General features: G+C 37.7%; 1 protein-coding gene across 1 annotated transcript in view; it reads left to right on the top strand.

Moving 5' to 3' along the window:
* PCDH15 (protocadherin related 15) overlaps window positions 1–20,864 on the top strand; it is a 357,851-nt gene that overhangs the window by 293,101 nt on the left and 43,886 nt on the right. Inside the window, exon 25 of the mRNA XM_063307469.1 lies at window positions 1,354–1,481. Coding sequence (XP_063163539.1) covers window positions 1,354–1,481 — 128 coding nt within the window. The remainder of the gene's footprint in view (window positions 1–1,353; window positions 1,482–20,864) is intronic.

The following is a 20,864-nucleotide window of genomic DNA, read 5'->3' as shown; positions in this document are numbered from 1 at the left end:
TGGTCACGTGATCACGATTTGGGCACTGGGCAACCAGTTCGCATTTATGACCGTCTCAGCATCCCATGGTCATGTGATCACCATTTTTGACCTTCCTGGTTGGCTTCTGGCAAGCAAAATCAATGGGGAACTACATGATTCACTTAATGACCATGTGGTTTGCTTAATGCCCACAGTGATTCACTTAACAGCTACCACAAAAAAAGTCATAAAATTGGGTCAGATTTGCTTAGTGACTGCTTCACTTAGCAACCAAAATTCTGGTCCCAATTGTGGTTGTTAAGCGAGTACTACCTGTATACTACTGTCTTATCTAGGGAGCAAACATTCTTAAATCTGTAAGGCCCTGATATGCCAGGGATTCATCTTTTTTGAGCAGAAGCCTGAAAAAAGGTAGGCTATTTTAAAGCATGCACAGCCCCAATGCACCTATCCATTTTCGAAGTAAAGTTCTCTGTATTTTGCAATTTAAACCTCTGAAACTTTAACCCATTCTTATACTGAATTTATTTATTTATTGAACATATATCTGTGCTGCCACTATCAAAATGACTCTTTGTAACTCACATAGATAAAACTGCAGTTGCTCATATAGCAGGCCTGTGCTATGATTGAGTGATGTCAGTCAAGAAGCCTGATCCATAAGATGGCATGTTAGTTTTTTTTCCTGTGACCATGTTTATCTATAAGGCAGTGATTCTAAACAATATAATTATATGACTTATACTTTAATTGTTTGCCATTCAAAACCTACACAGCCAATATCCAAGGGATAATATAATGGAATTGGAAGTGACCAGCAAAGAGGATGACAAATCTTGCACAAAATACCATTTATTAATAGTGGCAACAAGCAACCTTGAAAATAAAGGCATCTTTTTAAGCCTTTAGGATCAAGAATTTAATGCTATAAACTAATTGCCGAGGTCTGTGTTTGAAATTGCCTGAAGAATTGAAAACAAGAATAATTGAAAACAAAGATATAAATTTTAATATTCATTAGGAAGTCTTAAGGAAAAATGAAACACTTGAAACACCTATTCAATATTTCTGTGCTAGCAAGGGCACTCAAGTTTGACTTTGTCTTTCACTGTAGAGTCTTCAAAACTCTTTCTCATGTTAATTTTTTGGTCAAAGCAATTTTGTTTAAATGCCACTGAGGCAGCAAAATATAGTCTTTGTTTCTTCAGAAACTTTAGACCAAAAACACGACTAATTATGTATAGATCCCAAAAATATAAATATGTGGCAATTTTCTTTACAGCTTTACTAACAGAATCTAGAAGAGAAATGCCTATGACTTAAAGCATTCAGTGTGTTCTAATTTTGCTAACCCCTTGTTTTTACTTTCAGGCAATACTGCTAAGATATTCATTGAGGTTCAGGATGAAAATGATCATGCTCCTGTCTTCACAAAAAAACTCTACATAGGAGGAGTCTCTGAAGACGCTAGAATGTTTTCCTCTGTGATCAAAGTGAAGGTAGGAATTATGCTGAACGACACTTTTTGCTTCTAATATTTTTAGAAGGTGAACATATAAAGCAAATCTACCTATACATTCAAGTACATACCATAGGGTCTTATCTGGATGCAGAAATACCAGTTGGCATGCATACAGATTTTCAGTTATCTGCGAGTGTAAGATTTGCTTATTGAAAACCATTTAACAGAAATCTCCAAACTGCAGAAGAGTTGAAAGGAATTCGAAAATGGGAGCCATGAGAGGGCTGAAAATTGCTTTACCCCCTTAAATACAGAAGCAGCTTCTACAATAATTTTCTGAGTTTTTATAAATGAGGTTTTTCATTACTACTTTCTTTTTAACCCCGAAGTATGCTATTAATACTTTCAGTCAGAGCCAGCAATTTTAACATGTTCTACTTATTGATATAGTAAGTTGTTTCTACTACATGCTGCCCACACTTTAAGGTACAATTATTCTTACTTAGCCATTATAACTTCAAAGTCTGAACTCTTGGTATCTTTGCAGTCTTCTTCCCAGAAGATGTTATTTACTGTTGCTACCAGTAGGAAGGATGAAAAAAGATGATTGATGAGAAGTATGTTTATATAGCTAATTCTAGCTCTTACCATAGCTTCAATATCTGTGAATTAACATAATGAAGAATTGCCTTGAAGAAAATGTGGCAGAAATACCTGCTGTTGTTGTTCCATTGGATTTTTAGCTATAGAAAAAGGCTCAAAAAAGAGAATTTCTGATAAATCAGGCTTCTGGAACTACTTTTCTGTAAAAAAGTTGGCAGCTTTATACACTTTTCCAGATCCACTACTGTATATAAAATGCAAGATGAGGTAGATAACAAACTAAATCCAAAAATGTACTGAATTATTTTGTGTATCGTAGACAGCAATCATGTGTGAATGTAGGGATAAGCTATGCACTGAGTATTGCGTGCTGACAGAAAAATAACAATATGAAATATTTCTCACACTTCGTAGCTTTTCACAGGACCAATTTTGTCATGTGATATAGCAATGACTATAAAGACGTTTTATTTATCTGATAAACAGTAGTACGCTTATATAGTTTAATGTGCATATTCATTGCAATATCTGATTTCTTTATATTATGCTCACATTTAAGTATATCAATTTTATGCCTTTAATTCATTTGTTAGGTTTGTATTCTACCTTTCTCCAAGAGTTCAGGGCAGTATGTACCCCTCCCTCTTCCAAGTTTCCCACATCAACTACTGTAAGAGTTTTCATTTGGCTGCTTACTAACAACATAATCTGAGCCACAAAGGAAGTATGGAACATAAGGAAACATGGACAAATCATATGAATCAAAGATCCCTCAAATTTCTTACAGTGTCATCACAGAAAATCCAATGTGCATCCTTTTTTAAAATATTCTTTGTGGTATACAGTAGACTCAGAACAACATGTTTAGATGGATTAACTTTGTCGTCAAATCATATGAAACACTTATTTAAACTTGGGTTTATTGATTTTCCAGAACTGGATATTGCAGTGCCTCATTCTACAGATCATAAATACTACCAATATTAACCTTAATCATATTATTTAATTTCTGATTAAAAAATAAATTGTTGCTTTTACTTTAAATATAGTTCCTCTTAAATGTCAAAGTATTTTAGGTGTTTCTGAGGCTGCTAAAACATGTGGGCCACACTGTGATCAACCAAACTGCATTGATGGCTTTTCTGATTCTATTATTCCTGCATCTTATGAGAAGGCATTAGAAAAATGGGAAAACAACCAATAAATAAATTGGTTATAATTGGTTAAAAATAAATAATAAAATACTGTAAAACTAAATACCTTCTGCTTTAAATCATTTTTAAAATTCTTCTTATTCACATTGTAGGATTCCAAATTCACAGTAACCCTTCTTGTATTGGGGAAAGCCTGAAGGAGTAAATAAACCTAAGGATTAAAAAAAAAGAATGCCACTTTGATTTTGAACTTCAAAACTTACATTAATAACAAAATCAAAGGAATATTTCTGATTAGTTAGCTGGGTTTTCTGCATGTTAATGTAAAAGGAAGTCTTATCAGTGCAACCTTAATAGGAAAAATCATTAAAATGCACACTTTAAAATAATATGTAAGAAAAGAAATAGTTGATCTCTTGAGTGAAAAAGGAAGGCTCCAAATTTTTGCTGAGGTAGACATGTTCCATTATTATTGCTATTCCTATGAGTTTCTCAGCAGGTCATTGACAATGATAAATGTATGTAAAAACTTTTGAAGTGGGATTTTTAACTCTTCAGAAGCATTGTGTATTTTACATTCTGAGCCAGGCTCAGGATTAGTATCAGTTGATCACAGAAGATAGTCTGTTTCCAAATAATGTGGGTTAATTGAATCCCAGAAGTAAGAACCATCACAGTGCTGATGAGTTTTCATTCTGAATGAGAAAACTGTGGACATTTGTTGTGTATAGCGCTGCCAACTCACCAGTCTGGAATCAGCTAAGAACTGCAGGGTAGATTTTTTGCATTCCAGCCATATAAATTCAAGAAATGTAAGCTGCTATTTACATATGTTCAGATTAAAATGCAAAACAAGCAAATTATTCCCTATTGCTAGTTAAGACAGGTGTGACGCTTTCCGCAGCAGGATTTCTTCCCGCTTGCGGTGTGCTCTCAATGAAAACCAAGCCAAATAGATGATTCTTCAGATGTGTGCTGTTTTTCCTGGACTGGGAGGAGGATAGGAAGCTGCCATAGACATCACTGACAATTTCCTTCCTTGGGGGAAATTAAAACTTTTAAGAAATAGAAAAAAGTTTTTAAAATATCCTTTGCATATGCCATAATCCTGATCAAGCTATCATGTGGCTATTAAAACCAGTCATATTAAATGTATACACACGTCTAGCATACCATACAATTTGCCTCTCAGGACTTTGATTTTCCTTTAGCAAAGGAGAAATCAATCTACAGTTGTCCCAATAAAGAAGAAAAAGAGGAATAAAGAACCCTGTCTTCCACACTGAACTGCCAAAGGGTGTGGTTAATGTGTGATCAGAACTCTCCTTTGCAGTGTAGAGCATGTAAAGAAGGTCAGATGTGTCAAAGTGAAGCTAATTATGGACCTTATCATGAAGCTTTATTTCTTCATTATTTATGTATTTATTAGTTTGGAATCATACAGAAGCTCAAGATAGCATACATAACACATCTCCTCCTATTTTTCCCCCACATCAATAATCCTGTGAGGTAGGTTGAACTGAGAGTCACTGGAGCTTCCATGGAAACTGGAGCTTCCATGAATTGGGGTGGATTAGGATGTAGGCATTCCCAGTCCTAGTCCAACATCTTAACTATTATATCACACTGGCTGTTTTTATATAGCAGTGTTCAAATTTGTCACTTACATGTACAAGACTTCAGGCCATAAACACAACCCTGTCTCTTGCTGAAGAGATATTTTCGTTAGTTTCTTTAAAAGCCATTCACAGAAATGTTATTCCTGCAGTAAGCAGTATTAAGTAAGCAGTTATTCTTGCAGTAAGCCAGTCACTCTCTCTCAGCCCAACTCACCTCACAGGGTTGCTGTTGTGAGGAAAATAGGAGGAGGAAGGAGTGTTAGGTATGTTCGCTGCCTTGAGTTATTTATAAAAATAATAAAGGCAGGATAGAAAATAAAATAAAATAAAATAAAAATTAATTAATTATGATGAATGCACTAGAGAGATCTGATCTGCTGAGTAAGAACGGTGTCATTTCTACGTTTTCTGTTTTCCACTAGATTAAGATTTGTACTTTGGAGGAAAAAAACCCTTAAGGAAACAAAACAAAATCTTGCAACCTAAAATGTGAGAAAATGAGGATAGATGAGTAGAGTGTAAAATTATTTCCCCAAAAATAAAGCCATTGATAATTAATAAAAATTGTTATCAACAGTGCATTCTCAAAGAAAATAGTGTCTATTCCCATTAGCCAAAACATCAGGGTTGGTCATGGGCATTTGATGGAGAAGAACTGACTGTTAGGACCTGTGGGAGAAGCCACTAGTGAGAACCAACAAATAAACCAGAAGTCTATATTACTTGGCATCAAGGTATTTGAAGGATTACCTATTCCAATTAGTGTCAATTGTCCAAGGAGTCCCTGTAGAAGATGGTGCTTGGGAGTGCCCCATTTTCATAAGGCAAGGAGGAGCCAAGGCTAGTAAGCCTTATATCTTATATTTGGCACCTATTCTTTGAAACAGCCTCCTTCTGTTAAGCTACACCTCTTCTGTAGGCTAGCAAAGCTGAATTCTTCTCAAAGAGGTTTGGGATGTGATTCTTCAACACCATTGTTAATTTTTTATTCTAAACTGTTGCTATTATTGCTACTTTTGATTCTCTCTTGTAAGCTGCCAGGAGTCTGAATGATTTGGTGGCATACAAATATAATAAATAATAATAAGTCAAAACTAAATCAGGAGACAGGATAGAGGTGCAAAGCAGAAATCGAGATTAAAATGAATACCCAAATAACCAAGGATACAGGAATACATCAAAACTCCTTCAGTCTTTCTTGGTGGGTTCATGATTCATGATAAACCATAGTTTGTTTTAGCCATGTTTTTATAAACAAACCTTCATGGTCATCACATTAAGTGAAAGACACACAGACAGATATGCTTTAGCGTAATATGTCAACCAGTCCTGTGTAAGCAAGTATTTCACTGTGTAACCCATCAACCAGTCCTGTGTAAGCAAGTATTTCACTGAGAAAGCTGCTACCTTCAGTTTAATGATTCATCACTTGGGACAACTACATAGACTGAGCTCCTCATAAGTTGTTGTCTCCTAAGAATGCCTGTGGGAACAGGTTGCCAAGGGCAGCTAGGCCATTTTCTTATTAAACTATCTGTGTCTTACACATCTCAAATTAAGGACTGCATTCGTATGGCCATTTATCTAGAATTCTGATCCAAGAACATGGATAGACCATGCTTAGAGGTTCTCTCTAAGACAATGGATCATTTTTAACTGAAGAGTAGTTTAAAGTATCCAAATAAACTTCTTTAATCTCCCACTCATTTTTAGTTATCCATCTATCATTGTTATTCAACATGGGGAAATGTTTTAAAGTTGGGTCTCCGACTATGGCAATTCTGAATGCCATAGTTTCCACACAACTGGGGGAGAAAGTTTGGAGAAGACAGTTCTAAAGTATATTATGTATTGGAAGCTAAATAACAAGCTCTTTTGGCTTGTACATTCTTCCAGTCACCATGTATACTTCCCTCTGGAGTTGTGTCATCTTAACTATCCTGGATGATTAATTTTCTAACTTAATTTTTACTGTAGGAGTTTATGTGCATCACCTTGGAAAAAAAAATAAAGTAGCTACACACTTCTAAATTGGTGTCCATTTATTTTTCTGCAAGTCATGAAAAATGGCTTCAGTCTGATGGATGCTTATGTAATAATTTAAGTTGAAATTAATTCCTAGGATTTTTACTATAAGAAATGGCTGTAGCTTAAATGTCTAAAGAGTAATGATGTACTCCTATTTCCCATACTGAAATACAATACTAACCAGAAATACTAGCCATTATTGGCTGTCTCCTATTAAATTTAATTAAATATTTTGGACCAAATCAGGAAGAAAGCATTTTCTAAAAGGCTAATGAATTTAAAATGAATATCATCGACAGGCAAGGAATTATAATCAGTTCACATATATTTCATTAAAAAGTAAAAAAAAAAATGTGCAGTAAATGTGTCTTTTAACTTTACAAATGTAACCATATTAGATCAGGAAACTAATGAAAAATATTTAAATCTGTCTATCTATATATGATATGGTTCTTAATAAAATACCTACTTTTGAAAAAGAATAAATGTAAAGATTTTCTAAAAATATATTACCTCATAGAGCACATAATATATGTGCTCTATGAGGTAACAAGCAAAGATCAATTTAACCTAGGGATGTTCACAGTAATCTACACAGACTAGGATCTCTTATATAAATTGAAAAACAAACAAACAAACAAACAAAACTCTTATCTAGAGACCACATTATAAGCCAAAATCCTAACAACTTGGAGTTATTTTCAGGATACTGACATGCTACACCACTATGTTCCTACCAAGCTCTTGGTCTCCAGCAGTTGAGCCAATTAACTACTGGTTCAGCAGCTGTTTCTAAGAAAACATTGCAAATATAGTATTGCATTGTATTGTTTCTCCTAGAGTTTAAGGCAGATGATTAATGAGAGCACTCACTTAGAAGCTCAGCTGTCTCTCCTAGCAAAGCATTGTTGCATCTTGCTGCTACTCCCTTGCCCTGCTTTGTGGATTTGAGGAACTTTTCTCATTCCTGTGCTATGGTTAGTGATGTCTACTGAATCCAGAGGCTTTGTCATCCCTCCTGCCTCCACTGTGGATGACCATGACTAAAGTCTTGCCATCTCAACATATTAAATTATGCCTATGTCTCCCTCAGAGAAGAAAGAAAGAGAGAGAGAGAGATTCTTTTTTGTAGTAAAGAAATATTTAAAAAATAATAATTGAAGCTATTTGTCTATGAAATTTGCTGAGATTTTTAGCATGAATTTGTGTAAATATTTTTCATTTCAGTTGTGTTTTCAGACATCGTTTTTTCCTCAAATTATCTAGTCCTCTTTCTTCATTCAGTCTGCAAGGTTCAATTAACACATTACCCAGTAATTGATTAATTAAAAGACTGAGGTTCTCCATTTAATAGTGTTGACATATTCCCTCAGTGTTTTACAGTTCATTAACATCTGGTTATAACACAGAATGCCTTAAGTGATGTTTGGTTTTTTTGCTCACCTTTTCTCCAGACTTCCTGACAAGGAGTAATGAGAGGTCAAATAATGTCCTTTGCATTATTCAGTTTTTAATTAGTTAAGTAGTAGTTTTGTCAAAATACTCTGTCAGCTCTGAATTCTCCTAGATTTATTGTAAGTAAGGATATAATAATTATTACAAACAGTTAATTTTTCTTACCAGTACTAACCATCTTTCCCACCCCCTCATTGCTACAGTGTCCTAGAATTGGAAATTCAGGTTACAGAAGGGGATGGTGGGCTGCAGGTCCCATGCTCCCCAGAAGCTGCACCAAAATCTTCAATATTCTTGAGTTCTGTTGAGATAGGTCAGATTTCCTGAGCATATACTGCAAATCTCTGAAGAAATATATTATGAAAGGGGCAAAGTCTGAAACCCACTGAGCTCTGAATCTTTAATTATAATTTGATATAATAATCAACATTAAATTAGAGTGAGTAATAGTTGTACCATCCTTAGACATACTGAGAAAAGCCTGGAGCATGTTTGCTATACTTCCTGAAATCTCAGATATTTGCAATTGCATATCCATTTGTGCATTTTCTGGGATCAAGCTTCTTCACTGAAGGTTGCTTGAAGCAAGCTATAAGGATTGGCGGATAATTTGAGTTTCAAATGCACGGTACCCCTTTCCAGTGTTTGACCGCAAACCAATCATGTTTAAACAAGCATTCATTTTTCTGCTTAAGATCTCCACAGTTGCGATAATGGTCTGGCCTTGTAACTCTGGCTACCTAAGAAGCACCTCAGTTGCATTCCTGAGCTAGTTACCTGATAGAAGCTCATCATTTTCACCCTGTGTTTAGAAAGCTATTCTCCATTAGTGTACCACCTTCCTTGACTTCTATTAATCCTATGCATTCCAAATGTATTTTATCTTCTGCTTCTGACTGAACATGGCCTCCATTCATTTCTCTTTCTGTGCAAATATCAAGATCAGAGGGGATTCTTTCATTCCATCTCCCTGTTTAGGCTCTTCACAATCTTATTACTATCTTTTTTTTTCTTTTCCTGGAAGCATATATCAAAACAGGGTGAAGGTCCATTGGTAATTCCTATCTGCACCTATCTGGAGCTGTTTCCACCAAAAGAGGGGTAAGACAAGGGTGCTTCTACCGCCTTACTGTTTAATTGGTACCCCGATTCAATAATTCTGGCTCTCTTATCTTCTAATCATCACTCTCCAATGCTAGCAGATTATGCAATTCCAGCCTTGCTATAAGTAGGTGAAAGAGGAATTGTGTTGGTCTCCCAGGTAGGAATGAGGAGGTCACTGAGGTCATTGGCTTCCTTTTGCCTAAAGGAACAACTTGTAGTAAATTACCAAAAAACTAAAGTGTTAGTGTTTGCATGACACAACAGTAGGTTACATAAATGAATGGGACCCACTAGAGCAGGGACATACAGATATCTTGGGGTGCAGTTACAGGCTTCCTTATCTTGGGGTGCACATTTCTCTTATAGGGCAAGTGTGTCCCAGCGCAGCTCCACAGAATCTTAAGATTCTTTTATTCAAAAGGGACACATTTTAATCCAGCAGCTTGCAAGGTTTTTCTTGCTAAGGTCATCTCTCTGCTTCTTTATGGTTTTCTGATTTGCATTTTTACAAAGTTTAATATCCTGGAAGCTGTCCGGTTCAAATTTATAAGAGCAATACTTGCAATTCCAAGATGCATCAAGAATACTGTTTTCCAGTTAGGGTTAAGTTTGGTTTCTGTGGGTGCCAGAGCCTGGTTCTCTCTCCTTAATTTCTGGTTGAACTTGATTTTTTCTCCTGTGGGTCTGGCTCCACTTGTTCTCAGAGACCATTTTAAATCAACCTGGCTAACAAAAACTAATATCAAACTCCAGTCCTTAAGACTCTCTTTGGAGACTCGCTGTCCATTAGGGCTTGAAAATGCCAGGAGTAATCCTGAACAATGTATCTGAGATATTGATTTTCAAACCAGTTTAAGCCTAGTATCCAACCCTACAATTTATGTATTCTTCTTAAGGTCTATCTGTCACTGCCTGACTTATCTCTCCAGGTTGCCCAATTTTATGCTACCATTTGTTGTATCCGTCTTATGGCTGAAGTTTAGCACAAATTTTGGTGATTGCCACTATCTGTATTACAGTTACTTGAATAATGGATTTTGTATAATTTTATCTCTCTATTATTAATTTTATTAACAATAATTACAGGTTTATGTATTTTATTTTTGTGCTCTCCGACCTAAAGCCATAATAAACGTTTGATCTGATTTGATAGGTAAGTCCTGGGTCTTGAGGTCTGACTTCCCTCGTATAAAGCCCTCTATAAGGACAATTTTGTCAGCTTCTGCTTCAGGCCATAAAAGATTATTTGAAACTTGCATATAAACCCTTCTTTTCCAGAATCTTCAAACACTGATTGTTGTTCCATACAAATATTTTCCTAGATTTCTCCGTGCAAAAGGGAAGTCTTTAAAAGACATCTTCCGTATGCTGCAATAGTGAAAAAGCTTCCTTATTGAATGGTGTTCCAACTGGAACAAATGTCATGCCATAATCCTTTTTGGCAATATTCCTTGGCTGTTAATCTGAACTTCTAATGCAGAATAGCCTCTTCTATACCATGACTGATTTTAAAGACCCATTTGCATACTACAACTTTTCTTCCTCCAGGACTTTCTGTGAGTGTCCACATATGATTCTTGTGCAGGAAATTAATTTCTTACTTTAAAACATAACTAAAAAATCTTGCTACAGGGAGGGCTTTTGTGTCTCCTCTGCTTTGGCAATGAAGGGCTGTCTTTTGTGTGGAATTCAGATTCAGTTTTCTGCCTAGCTTTCTTGTCAGGTTCACTGACTGTCTCAAGGTCACCATGAGTTCTTTTCTTGGTTGGTGCTTCCTTGACACTGCCTCTACTTGAAAGTTTCATCCAACATCTGCATTTCTTTACACTTGATTTCTCCTTCCCATCATAGTATGCCACACTGCACATCCTGGTTACTTCTATAGCAGCATGCAGGATATTAACTTTGTGCATATTCTCGAGGATCACCTCTTTGCATCTACAGTTCAATATCCTATTTTTCATCTTTTTGATATATGGATCCAAACACTCTGATATAATCCATACTGGTTTTTGGTTGGTTGGTTTTTGAGGACCATGATTTGGATGGTACTAGTTGTCTGGACATGGTTGATAACCTGTCCTGAAGTTAGATGGTAGTCTTGATTTCTTCTCTCAGAAATTGCTTGATAGCCCTGTGTGTACCTTGTCATTAGGGCCGCAACTAGGATCTGTGTCATCCAGGGCAAACATGGATTCCGTGCCCAGTTTGGCACCCCACGAGGGCTTATTTTGGTGCCCCACCAGCGCAGCACCCGGGGCATATGCCCCGGTTGCCCCCCCACTAGTTGCAGCCCTGCTTGTCATCTCCATTTTATGTGTGCTTTTGAGTCAGTGTTGACTCCTGGTGACTGCCTGGAAGTCCCTGCAGTTTTCTAGGCAAGATTTCAGAAGTGGTTTGCCATTGCCTGCATCCTAGAGCTTAGAGAGAGTGACAGGCCCAAGGTCAGCCAGCTGGCTTTGTGCCTAAGGCAGAACTAGAACCCACGGTCTCCTGGTTTCCAGCCTGGTGCCTTAACCACTACACCAAACTGGCTGTCATATCCATCAGAGAACAATTATTTCTTTCTGCCATACCATTCTTCTCAGGTGTACATAGTATAGTTGCTTAGTATCTTCTTCCCTTTTTGTTGTTTATTCATTCAGTCGCTTCCGACTCTTCGTGACTTCATGGACCAGCCCACGCCAGAGCTTCCTGTCGGTCGCCAACACCCCCAGCTCCCCCAGGGACAAATCCATCACCTCTAGAATATCATCCATCCATCTTGCCCTTGGTCGGCCCCTCTTCCTTTTGCCTTCCGCTCTCCCTAGGATCAACATCTTCTCCAGGGTGTCCTGTCTTCTCATTATGTGGCCAAAGTATTTCAGTTTTGCCTTGAATATCATTCCCTCAAGTGAGCAGTCTGGCTTTATTTCCTGGAGGATGGACTGGTTTGATCTTCTTGCAGTCCAAGGCACTTTCAGAATTTTCCTCCAACACCACAGTTCAAAAGCATCGATCTTCCTTCTCTCAGCCTTCCTTATGGTCCAGCTCCCGCAGCCATATGTTACTACGGGGAACACCATTGCTTTAACTATGCGGACTTTTGTTGTCAGTGTGATGTCTCTGCTCTTAACTATTTTATCGAAATTGGTCATTGCTCTTCTCCCAAGGATTAAGCGTCTTCTGATTTCCTGACTGCAGTCAGCATCTGCAGTAATCTTCGCACCTAGAAATACAAAGCCTTTCACTGCTTCTACATTTTCTCCCTCTATTTGCCAGCTATCAATCAAGCTGGTTGCCATAATCTTGGTTTTTTTGAGGTTTAGCTGCAAGCCAGGTTTTGCACTTTCTTCTTTCACCTTCATTATAAGGCTCCTCAGTTCCTCTTCGCTTTCAGCCATCAAAGTGGTATCATCTGCATATCTGAGATTGTTAATGTTTCTTCCAGAGATTTTAACTCCAGCCTTGGATTCCTCAAGCCCAGCATGTCACATGATGTGTTCTGCATACAAGTTGAATAGGTAGGGTGAGAGTATACAGCCCTGCCGTACTCCTTTCCCAATCTTAAACCAGTCCGTTGTTCCGTGGTCTGTTCTTACTGTTGCTACTTGGTCGTTATACAGATTCTTCAGGAGGCATACAAGATGACTTGGTATCCCCATACCACTAAGAACTTGCCACAATTTGTTATGGTCCACACAGTCAAAGGCTTTAGAATAGTCAATAAAACAGAAATAGATGTTTTTCTGAAACTCTCTGGCTTTTTGCATTATCCAGCGGATATTGGCAATTTGGTCCCTAGTTCCTCTGCCTTTTCTACACCCAGCTTGTACATCTGTCAATTCCAGCTCCATGAATTGCTGAAGTCTCCCTTGCAGGATCTTGAGCATTACCTCACTGGCATGTGAAATGAGTGCCACTGTTCGATAGTTTGAACATTCTTTAGTGTTTCCCCTTTTTGGTATGGGGATATAAGTTGATTTTTTCCAATCTGATGGCCATTCTTGTGTTTTCCAAATTTGCTGGCATATAGCATGCATTACCTTGACAGCACCATCTTGCAAGATTTTGAACAGTTCAGCTGGGATGCCGTCGTCTCCTGCTGCCTTGTTATTAGCAATGCTTCTTAAGGCCCATTCAACCTCACTCTTCAGGATGTCTGGCTCTAGCTCCCTGACCATACCGTTAAAGCTATCCCCGATATTGTTATCCTTCCTATACAGGTCTTCTGTATATTCTTGCCACCTTTTCTTGATCTCTTCTTCTTCTGTTAGGTCCTTGCCATCTTTGTTTTTGATCATACCCATTTTTGCCTGGAATTTACCTCCGATGTTTCTAATTTTCTGGAAGAGGTCTCTTGTCCTTCCTATTCTATTGTCTTCTTCCACTTCTGCAGATTGCTTGTTTAAAAATAATTCCTTATCTCTTCTGGCTAACCTCTGGAATTTTGCATTCAATTGGGCATATCTCCCCCTATCACTGTTGCCTTTTGCTTTCCTTCTTTCTTGGGCTACTTCTAGTGTCTCAGGAGACAGCCATTTTGCCTTCTTGGTTTTCTCTTTCTTTGGGATGTATTTTGTCGCCGCCTCCTGAACAATGTTGCAAACTTCTGTCCATAGTTCGTCCGGGACCCTATCTACTAAATTTAGTCCCTTAAATCTATTCTTCACCTCCACTGCATATTCCTTAGGAATATTAGTGAGCTCATATCTAGCTGATCTGTGGGTCTTCCCTAATCTCTTTAGTCTGATCCTAAATTGTGCAAGAAGAAGTCCATGATCTGAACTACAGTCAGCTCCAGGTCTTGTTTTTACCGACTGTATAGATGTCCGCCACCTTTGGCTGCAAAGGATGTAGTCAATCTGATTTCGGTGTTGTCCATCTGGTGAAGTCCATGTATAAAGCCGTCTCTTAGGTTGTTGGAAGAGAGTGTTTGTTATGCAGAGTGAGTTGTCTTGGCAAAATTCTATCAGCCTACGTCCTGCTTCGTTTTGTTCTCCCAGGCCATGCTTACCTGTAATTCCAGGTGTCATTTGACTGCCCACCTTAGCATTCCAGTCTCCTGTGATGAAAATAATGTCTCTTTTAGGCGTGTTGCCCAGTAGGTGCTGCAGATCCTCATAGAACTGCTCTACTTCAGCTTCAGCATTTGTGGTTGGGGTGTATATTTGGATCACTGTGATGTTAGATGGCTTGCCCTGAATTCGAATTGAGATCATTGTCATTTTTTGGATTGTATCCAAGCACCGCTTTAGCCACTTTACTATTAATTATGAAGGCTACTCCATTTCTTCTGTGGTCCTCTTGTCCACAGTAGTAGATCTGGTTGTCATCTGATGTGAAGTGGCCCATTCTAGTCCATTTCTGTTCACTGACGCCCAAAATGTCTACCTTTAATCTTGACATCTCACCAGTAACCACATCCAATTTGCCCTGGCTCATAGATCTTACATTCCAGGTTCCAATGGTGTCTTGATCCTTAGAACATCGGATTCGCCGTTCACCACCAGCACCGTTGGCCGCTAGCCGTCCTTTCGGCTTTGAGCTAGCTGCGTCATCATGTCTGGGGCTAGTTGAACTCATCCTCTGTTCCTTCCCAGTAGCATTTTGACCATCTTCCCACCTGGGGGTCTCATCTTCCGATGGTATACCGACATATCTCTGGTTGTACTGATCCATTTAGTTTTCACGGCAAGAATCCTGGGGTGGGTTGCCATTACCTTCCCCAGGGATCGCATTTTGTCTGACCTCTCTGTCATGACCTTCCCGTCTTGGGTGGCCCTTCACGGTTTAGCTCATGGCATCACTGAAGTGCTCAAGCTCCAGTACCATGACAAGGTAACGATCCTTTGCTGAAGCTTCTTCCCTTTAGTATCTTGCTATTTCATTCATTTTGTACTTGCTTCTATTATCTGAATGCTGAATCTGTCTCACAATATATTACTAATATTTCTCCAGGATTTTGCTTTTCTCGCTAATCAGATAACAATATATATATTCAGAGAAGTTATTAATAAATGTTAGTAGATAGCAGTTTCCCTCTGGAGCTTTGGTCTTCATGGTCCCATGAATACCACTGTGAATCATCTCTAAAGAGCTCTAGGTGACTATTTCCTTCCACTGAAAAAAAGGGGTTGGGGGGGTTGCCTTTAGACAGTAGAAACATCTATAATTCACTTTGAAAGGATCTGTTTTCAAGCCTCTTACTAAATCCCCATTTTCACTTAAGTTGAGATATTGCATTTGAAACACTATGACCTAATTTCCTGTGCTATTCATTCCTGTGCTATATATAAGATTTGTTTGGCATGACCTGTTCTTATCAAATCTAAACCTGCTCAGTTCATGAAACTAAATAAAAGTATCTCTGACAGATGGCTCTTAGTTATTAGGAAGATTAGGAAATTACAGACCAGTCAGCTTGACAACAATACCTGGGAAAATCCTGGAAAGGGTAATCAAGCAGGTAGTTTGTGAACACCTAGAAATGAACAAGGTGATTACTAGAAGCCAGCATGGGTTTGTTAAGAATAAGTCATGCCAAACAAATCATATTGCCTTCTGTGATAAAGTGACTAAATCAGTGGACCAAGGAAATGCTGTGGATATAGTATACTTAGATTTCAGTAAGGCATTTGCTATAGTAGACCACAGCCTACTTCTTGGTAAGATGTGGGATAGACAGTACCACTATCAGATGGATTCGCAGTTGCCTGACCAACTGCACTCAGTGTGTGGTCCTTAATGGGACTGTATCTACATTGAGGGAAGTATGCAGTGGGGTACCTCAAGGTTCTGTCTTGGGCCCAGTGCTCTTCCACATCTTCATATATGACCTAGATGAGGGGATTGAAGGGGCAATCAAATTTGCAGATTACACAAAGCTGGGAGTAGTTGCTAACATTTTGGAAGACAGGCTCAAGATTCAGAAGGATCTTGACAGACTTGAGCATTGGGCCCTGTCCAACAAGATGAAGTTCAATGGCAAAAAATTAAGGTCCTACATGTAGGCAGGAAACACCAGATGCATGAGTACAAGATATGCAGTAGCTCAACACTAGTGCCTATGAGAGGAATCTAGGTGTCCTGGTGGACCACCGCTTAAGTATGCCAATGCAGTCCTGGACTGCATCAACGGAGGGATAGTATCAAGATCATGGGAAGTAATAGTACCACTCTATACTGCACTGGTGAGACCACAATTGGAATACTGCATCCAGTTCAGGTCACCACAATAGAAAAAAGATGCTGAGGCCCTAGAAAGAGTGCAGGGAAGAGCAACAAAGATGATAAGGGGTCTGGAGGCTAAATCCTATGAAGAACAGCTAAAGGAACTACGTCTGTTTAGCTTAACAAGAAGACTGAGGGGGAACATGATAGCAGTCTTCCAATACTTGAAGGGCTGCCACAGGGAAGAGGGTGTCAATTTATTCTCCATAGCACTTGAGGGTAGGACAAGAAGCAATGGGTGGAAGCTTGTCAGAGGGAGATCCAACCTGGAAATAAGGAATTTCCTGACAGTGAGAGCTATTCAGCAGTGGAACAGTTTGCCACCCGGAGGTGTGGGTGTTCCATTACTGGAGGTTTTCAAGAAAAGATTGGACAACCATTTGTCCGAGATGGTATGAGGATTCCTGCCATAGGCACGGAGTTGGACTAGAAGACCTCCAAGGTCCCTTCCAAGCCTATGATTCTATGATTTTGGGGGGACTGAATTGGGACTGAAAACTGGGAGAAAAGCTTCACCAAAAGGTTGTTTTAAAAGGGAAGGAGGGAGGAGGATGTAATGGAAATATCATACTTCCTTATTCACAGAGACTTTGTCAGGGAGGAAGAAACTCTTGTCCATGTCCTCATATGGTGTCCTTTTTATGATGCCCCAAGATGTGCTCTGATCTCCCCAATCATCTCTAAATTTGAGGGTCATACTGATAGATTTTACGTTTATTTCTTTTTAAGGGATGCTGACTCTACACTCCAACACCAGGTGGCCAAATATTTTTATCAAATTATACAATTACGCAAAACTTTTAATTAGGTATGTTGTTTCACTGTTTATTGTTTTCCTTTTTCCTGACAACAGATTGTTGGATTAAACTATTTTCTTTTATTGTAAAGGCTGGTCAAAGATCCTAATAAAGATGCTGTCAAATATCATACTTCAAGCTGGACCGATTTTGCCAGAAACCTGTCTCTATGAAACTTATGATCTTTCAATAATTTAAAATAATAAAAAAAAACAGTAAAAAGTTCATACATGTCACATTAGAAATATATTACACAATTCCTTCACTTCTGTTGGACCCCCTAAGTACTATTGTAGTATCCCATTCCCCTGCATTTTTCTTGAACTCAGAAAAATGTTCCTCAGCAAAATTTGAGGATTGCTGAAAAATGGCCACTTTATTAGCAATGAGAGGCATCCGGCTTAACCATTCTTCGTCCTTTTTTTTTTACAAAAAGAAGCCTAAATCAAACAAGCTGCTTAAATTCAGGGGAGGAAGACTTTATTATTAGTCCTTTTGGGCATTCTAGTCTACTTTATCAGGTCATTCTTAATTTTTGTTCCAATATATTAAATAGGATTATAAATTGAATGATCTTTTCTATTAAACTTTAGGACCACTAAAACAGATGGCAAATTCAGATGTTTCCAGGCACAGTTTCCTGCAAAATATAATAGCTTTTTAAAACACAAGCACTTTTCTCCCTGCAGGAATTGACAGCTTGATGTATATTTTTAGTCTTAAAAGCTACACCTGCTAACTCAGTATGGCATCATGTCTTAGCTCATGTATTGTCTCTGCATTTCAATATTCTTTCTTCTTTCTGACTTGTTTTAGCACCACCAAAATGTCATTTTATTGTCACTATCTCCACAACTAGCCATAACTTATATTGTTCTGATGAAAACTGTCTTCTTCTATAAATGCCCAAGGACATTGTTTTGTTTTGTTTTGACTCATCTAATGCATAGCATATTTTGCACATACTGTACGATAAGTGTTCAGTTAAGAGCATCCTCAGGCAGAAAAACAAATAAACCGATCACTCTAAATTGCCATTCTGATAAACGATTATGACATTTTCTATAGATTAAAAAAAAAAAGCCATGGCAGTGAGTAAGAAATTACAGGAATTTGTTATCTATATTTTTCAGGCTTTGGAAATATTGGAAGGGTGGTTCCAAAAATCCTGTTGTACACATAAAGTTTGCAACCAAGCACTTTACCCTATTGCTTTTGTCTGCAATGCCTTTTGTGTGTGTGTGTAATGTTTAAAGAGTTTGTTAACTATAAGAACATTTATATGATCAAAACGTTGGTTATTTCCTGGTACCTCATAGGCAACTGGTATCTTTCAGGTTACAGTTCCCACCATTCATTGTCACTGGACATGCTAGGAGGCAGGGCTAAAGAAGTGCAGATTATACAGGCTGCATTACTCATCATGAATGCTATTTTAGAATGACAGCTTTTTTAATGGATTTAAAGAATCTGCAGAAGATGCCATTATCATTTATGTTTGAAACATTTTCTAATAATGGAGACTAATTCTGTACTTGTACTTTAGGTAGGTATTTTTCTAATTTGCCTGAGGTTATTTTTAATACCAATTATTCTATTCCTATTCTTTGATCTAAAGAACCCATATGCAGGCAAATTTCAGATGACTATACATAGCTTTAGGAACTGTTCAGGTCCTGGTTCTCAATGGTTGCAAGAAGGAAAATCTAGAAGCTATCAGAATATACAGTACACCTTCGCTTAAGTTCTCAGAGCAGAGCGATGCAGATGTTACATTATGTCATCCTCCTAGTATCCCACATACATGGGGACATGACATAATACCTATATCTGTGTGCTGAGAGCTTAAGGGAAGGTGGACTGTATATGCCATTTGGACAGTAACATTTTTCTGGTGAAGTTTTGATTAGGGAAAGATTAAATGTAAACAGACTTATTTTGAAGCTGGGTCTGAGCTATGATTCTCATCCACTGGGGTTCACTCAGAAGAATCTGTGGGTAATTTTATTTTTCACATCTAGTTGTGGGCTAATGGAGTTAGAAGGCATCCAGTTGGTTTCTTATGGTCTGGAAAACCTTAAACAAAGGGCACCCTCTTTCTCATTTATGGTCTACTTGAGGTGTAATGTGAATGTGTTGTGTAGACTACTTGTCTCCTCTTTCATAATTACAAATAAAAGCTTGCTCTTCCAATTTCAAACAAAGCCAAATTATTTATTTGTTAATTCAAAACTTTTATAAGCCATTTATCATCCATGTACAATGGCTTTCTCTGACTGCTGGACTGAATGTATGAAATAGCTCCTTTTTTATATATGAGTCAAAAGCACATAATGGGGACTCTTGTGCCAAGAGACTTCAATCCACGCTTAATTTTGAAAACAAAAGTTTTAAACATACTTCAGTCTGAGTATAATTGTGCAGCGAGTGGTATACAGTTGCATCTAATTAGCAGATTAAAATTGTCCTTGTTATAAAGCATATCTATTTCTCACATCCGTTCATAGCAGTTGTCAAAACATCTGCATATTTATATATGCCATATAAACAAAGGAGAAGATATATTGCTATTAAGATTAACTGTAGTTCTTTCTCTTCTCTGACAGGCATATCAGAACCCCTGAGGCATCATATATCTCCCTTAATGAAGTGACAAAAATATTTGCCTTTAGGGGAAATTATAGGGATTGCAAACATCTTTCCCTTAGGATAAAAAGGGTTAGGGCTCTGATATTGGCAGCACACAAGCTCTCTCTGGTGGTTTTAGAACAATTGAAATGTGTTTTCTTAAAAAACTTTAGTTCAAAAATCTTTGAATATATAACAATGAGATATTAATGAAGTTGATAAAAAGAAGCAATGCAATGTACGTGAAAATGTTGAAATCTTGATACATTAATCAAGTGCTAATTAGAGATAGCGGTGTTGGTCTATTTCTGGTCCATGTCACCTTTACATGCATTTATGTGCATTCATTAAGCTGTCCTAGTTTCCATTTAATTTCTGAATTTTTAGAAATTATGCATGAAATACTTAGTCAAATCTATACTCTGGCTTAACATGGATTTAAATTCAGTCCCTCCACCCCCACATGCACATTTCTTCTATATTTTGTCATAAATTGACAGTTTGTTAAACATTCTGGTATGTTTTTGAGCTGAAAACTTTATTATAACATTTGGAAAAAAAGGGAGAATGCAAAGAATAATTTAATTCCAGTCTGTACAACAGTCTAGAGGTAAAAATAAGGTCAGTCCTTATTTTTTAAAAAGGTTAATTCGTTAAATATTCTTAGTTTCTAGCTTATGTTTTTCAACTGCCTTCTAACTGAACAGGCGATACAGAACGGGTCAATGTTCAAATCCTGATCAGTCTGCATGTCAGTATCCCAGCATAGTAATGGTTACACAGGTTACAATAATAACTTCTATGATAACCAAGTCTGTTT

Source organism: Candoia aspera, chromosome 6 (assembly GCF_035149785.1).
Source record: "Candoia aspera isolate rCanAsp1 chromosome 6, rCanAsp1.hap2, whole genome shotgun sequence".
Taxonomy (NCBI): domain Eukaryota; kingdom Metazoa; phylum Chordata; class Lepidosauria; order Squamata; family Boidae; genus Candoia; species Candoia aspera.
Note: the sequence above shows the minus strand (reverse complement) of the source record. Positions and strands in the feature narration are given on the sequence as shown.